This window comes from Octopus sinensis, linkage group LG1, assembly GCF_006345805.1.
Source record: "Octopus sinensis linkage group LG1, ASM634580v1, whole genome shotgun sequence".
NCBI classification, from domain to species: Eukaryota; Metazoa; Mollusca; class Cephalopoda; order Octopoda; family Octopodidae; genus Octopus; species Octopus sinensis.
Genome location: NC_042997.1, coordinates 95392188 through 95396234, shown reverse-complemented (window position 1 = coordinate 95396234; position 4047 = coordinate 95392188). Strand labels below are relative to the sequence as shown.

Genomic DNA, 4047 nt, shown 5'->3' with positions numbered 1-4047 from the left:
TCTTTGGAACATTTTATTCTTACGTTAATACTTCGTCTTTTGTGTGGTTCTTATCAAAAGTCATATGCTTTGTTAATCTGTGGTCTTTGTGTAAATCATTCTGCCAATAACTTTTAAATGTGAGACAGTACTTGCCAAGCACATTTTAGCCTTATGTGACATTACCCCCAAAATAGTAAAAATATCAGAAGTGAAATTTAATGTACGTTACCTTTAATAGTTAGATAGGACAAGATAATGATACTCTTAATCGATATTGATGCATTTCCATGATGAAGAAACTGTTGCATGAAAATAGGAATCTGTCTTCCACCATTATATAACCCTTCCCTGTTTTACTTCAGGAAATAAATTCATATAAAATGTGGAAAGAACCAGAAGGAATTTTCGTATTCAGAAAATACAGAATAGGAAAATTACATTTAAGAATAAATATATTTGGTTAATTAAGTTTCCAATGGATGTAGATTGTAGGCAGAATGCGAGAAATAGTGAAAAGAAAAGGAAATAAATTATTGATAATTGATCGAGCGGTCAAGAGTGGAATTAAATAAATGGATGGATGACAAGTTTATCTGCTTTCCCGATAACATAGAAACTGTAAGTAAATTCTGATTATATGTAGTGGAAGTCTATTGTTATCGGTGCATTGCTTAAGAAAGTTTATCACGATGACGAAGTATTTATCAGTTTATGAAGACAATTGAATTATGGCCATACGTAATCTTACTGTTATTGAGAGATCAGTTTTCATGAATTGTTAGCCAAATGAAGGTTCATCAACTAATGAATTTCCTATATCATGGAATTATTATTCTCCTTTTGTTTTCATATAAAGGAAGTATGTCTTATCATGCTTCATAAATACGAAAGTAGCAATAATAAAGCATTACCGCATTTCATTATATATTGAATGGGACAACTAAAAATTGAATAATAAAGATAAGGTTACGACGGTGTATTGAGCCATTGTGAATAGGAAATATACAATTGACCTATACATAATGAATGCTATATTTTTTTCTTTGAATGCCAAAATTCAATAAATTCTTACCACTCACATAGGATATCTTGAAATAAAACACACAATTGCGTCACACCTTGATAAATGAGATTAGACGCACATATTCAGACATACGTCTCGAGATGTGTATGTGTGTGTGTGTGCGTGTGTATGTGTACGTTGATAACTAACGGTGAGAATAAGTGCTCAACACCGCGATGGTGGATAAATATTCCTTATTTGTGAGTTATCACTGGTGGTTTCATGTAAAGAATTATTTAAGCGTGCAACATGGAAGTGTTGAATCTCGACTCTATTAATCTAAAATGGGGACGAGTACGAACACTTCTATGTGGCACGTGTAAAGCCATTGTCGCCTTCTTTAGCCACAAATAAAGAATATATGAATACATATATGAATATATATATACACACACAAACAAGCACCCCCAGACACACATGCACACATACACACGTATATATATATATAATATATATATATATATATATATATATATATATATATATATATATATATATATACATATATATATATAACAACTTGGATTAGTATGTCTATTAGTGTGGATTACAGAACATACACCGTTTGGGCTACTTGATGTCATTCACAGTAACGATATAATTGTCAGGAAATCCGGTAACTCGCAGTGCTTGTCCTATATAATATTTGTCTATACAAGTTTTAATTACGGACGATCTATAACAATCCATATTATCCAATATGTTATAGAGATTATTGTTGAAGGTTAAGAATTGTTCCTGCGATCCTTGCAATTCAATTTTATATGATATGTATTATGAATATCACTTATTTATTTGTAATCAAGCGAATGGGTCTGTCCAATTCCAGTTTATACAATATGCAATGTGATAATTGTATATTTATATGTATAACCATCTGAGTGAGTTTGTGTGTAACCGACGTATGTTCTTATGCGCCTATATTTACAGATATAGACATGTATAAATATATTCGTCTTTGGGCGTGCGTGTGGTAGATTAAATACATAAATACACATTATATGGAGTGAATAGACACTGCTAATGCAGACATTTGCAAGTGGGCCTCATGTCAAGACAAATATATGGATGCACACTCAGAAATGCTCGTAAATGTGTTTGTTTGCATGTCTAAACCACTATATATGGGACCCTGCATACAAATAGGGTGTGAATTAACGTAGGTCATATAGACAATTGCGAGTGAGCTTTATAGATTTTTTTATACTAGCTGACCATGTTCCATCAATACTGACGTCTAATTGTAGTATTTTATATATAAGGTACAAAATAAGGTACATAATAATCACAGAGAAGAGACCGATAGAATAAGTACTAGGTTTTCAAGAATCGGTCCTGGGGTTGATTTGTTCGACTAAAGGCGTTGCTCCAGCACGGCCGCGGTCAAATGACGGAAACAATTAAAAGAGTAAAAGAGTAAGTATATACATTGGTGTGCGTCTAAGTATATAAACAAATACTTCTGTACCTGGGTGCGTGTCAGCCAAAGCTGACATCCTAACGACCTGTCATCTATGACTGATTGGGCTTCTAATACCCAGCAGGGCGCTAGAAGTCAGCTGTTAATGAAACCATCGTGATAAAGTAAAACCACATAATGACACCCACTTGGCGGCAAACGTGCGCGCGCGAGTCTGTATGTACGTCTAGATATGTATTCATATCAAATAGTAAAGACCCATCCTTCTTCATCATAACTTTCCTTGACTGATTTTATTCTTTCTCATTTATGATATTAATTTATGTAATATATTCTTAGTCAACTATAGCCAGCCCCCATTCGTCGTTCTAACCCAAGCTTATCCTGCATTGTGTCAGTGTGTTACTAGCCAGAACACCATGTCAAGGAGAATTCAGTATATCTAGTGGAATATATTTTTCTACACGCATATATATATATATATATGTAATATATATTTATATTATGTATATGTACATGTATATATATCATATATTTTATATTGACATATATTGGATCGTTGTCTTCCTGAGCAAGACGGTTTATTCACGTTGCTCCAGTCCACTCAGCTGGCTAAAATGATTAGTACCTGTATTTTAAAGAGCCAACCTTGAGACCCTCTGTATCACATTGAATCTTCCTGAGAATTACGTTAAGGGTACATGCATCTATGGAGTGCGCAGCGACTTTCATGTTAATTTCACAAGAAAGCTTGATCGTATCAGCGGGGACCCTCGTCGTCGTAATCGCCGGAGTGCTCCTTCATGTATATATATATGGAGGAGTCTATGTAAATATGCCGATTAGCATGAGTGAACGTACATGAGTGTATATGCGCGTATGTACTCGTGTGTGTGTGTAAATAGGCGTAAGTGCGAATCGCTGTATCCTGGGATACGTTCCATAGGGTTAGTAAGTAGCCATCAAGTCTAAATATGTGAACCAGGAACTTCTTCACCACGTCGTCACTCTTGATGGGCATGACCATCCATCAAAACATTCCAAAGCCAATAAAACCTTTCTCTTTATTCTCTGCATTCTATTTTGTACTTTTTATCAACCACTTCCTGCTTGTTGAGATCTGAATAAACACCACTCTTATTTTACTCCATCAATGTATTTGGGAACGACTTCTACCAACACACCAATACTCACAACTTTATCCAGCTACTCCTATGTAAAGTTTATAACTTAGAAGCCTAATACTTCACATGATGAGGGTTTGTCTCCACTGTAGGGTGCATTCGATTTCATTATGTCGCTCCCCACCCAATTGGGAGCAGTGCAGATATATGCTGAAACAATTGTTGCAATAAATAAAGTTTTCAATACACTCTTTCTTCCGTATCGTTTAGAATATATATATATATATGTATGCTTTTCTTAATGGTGACATAATGTTCAAACCATTTATATATTTAAAAGTAAATTTCAAACATTTTTCCCTGAGCTTTTCAATTGATTTCTTTTAGATATGCAGAAATACTTCCTCTTAGGGTACATTGTTCTATATTCTGGCTTATGTTTTATGGTTCATATGTTT

At 34.2% G+C, this 4047-nt stretch overlaps 1 protein-coding gene across 1 annotated transcript in view; it reads right to left on the bottom strand.

The window, feature by feature from the left end:
• LOC118766316 overlaps positions 1–298 on the bottom strand; it is an 11101-nt gene extending 10803 nt beyond the window's left edge. The window contains exon 1 of the mRNA XM_036509677.1: positions 212–298. Within this exon, the coding sequence (XP_036365570.1) occupies positions 212–290 (79 nt within the window). The 5' untranslated portion in view covers positions 291–298. The remainder of the gene's footprint in view (positions 1–211) is intronic.
• Positions 299–4047: the final 3749 nt, after the last annotated feature.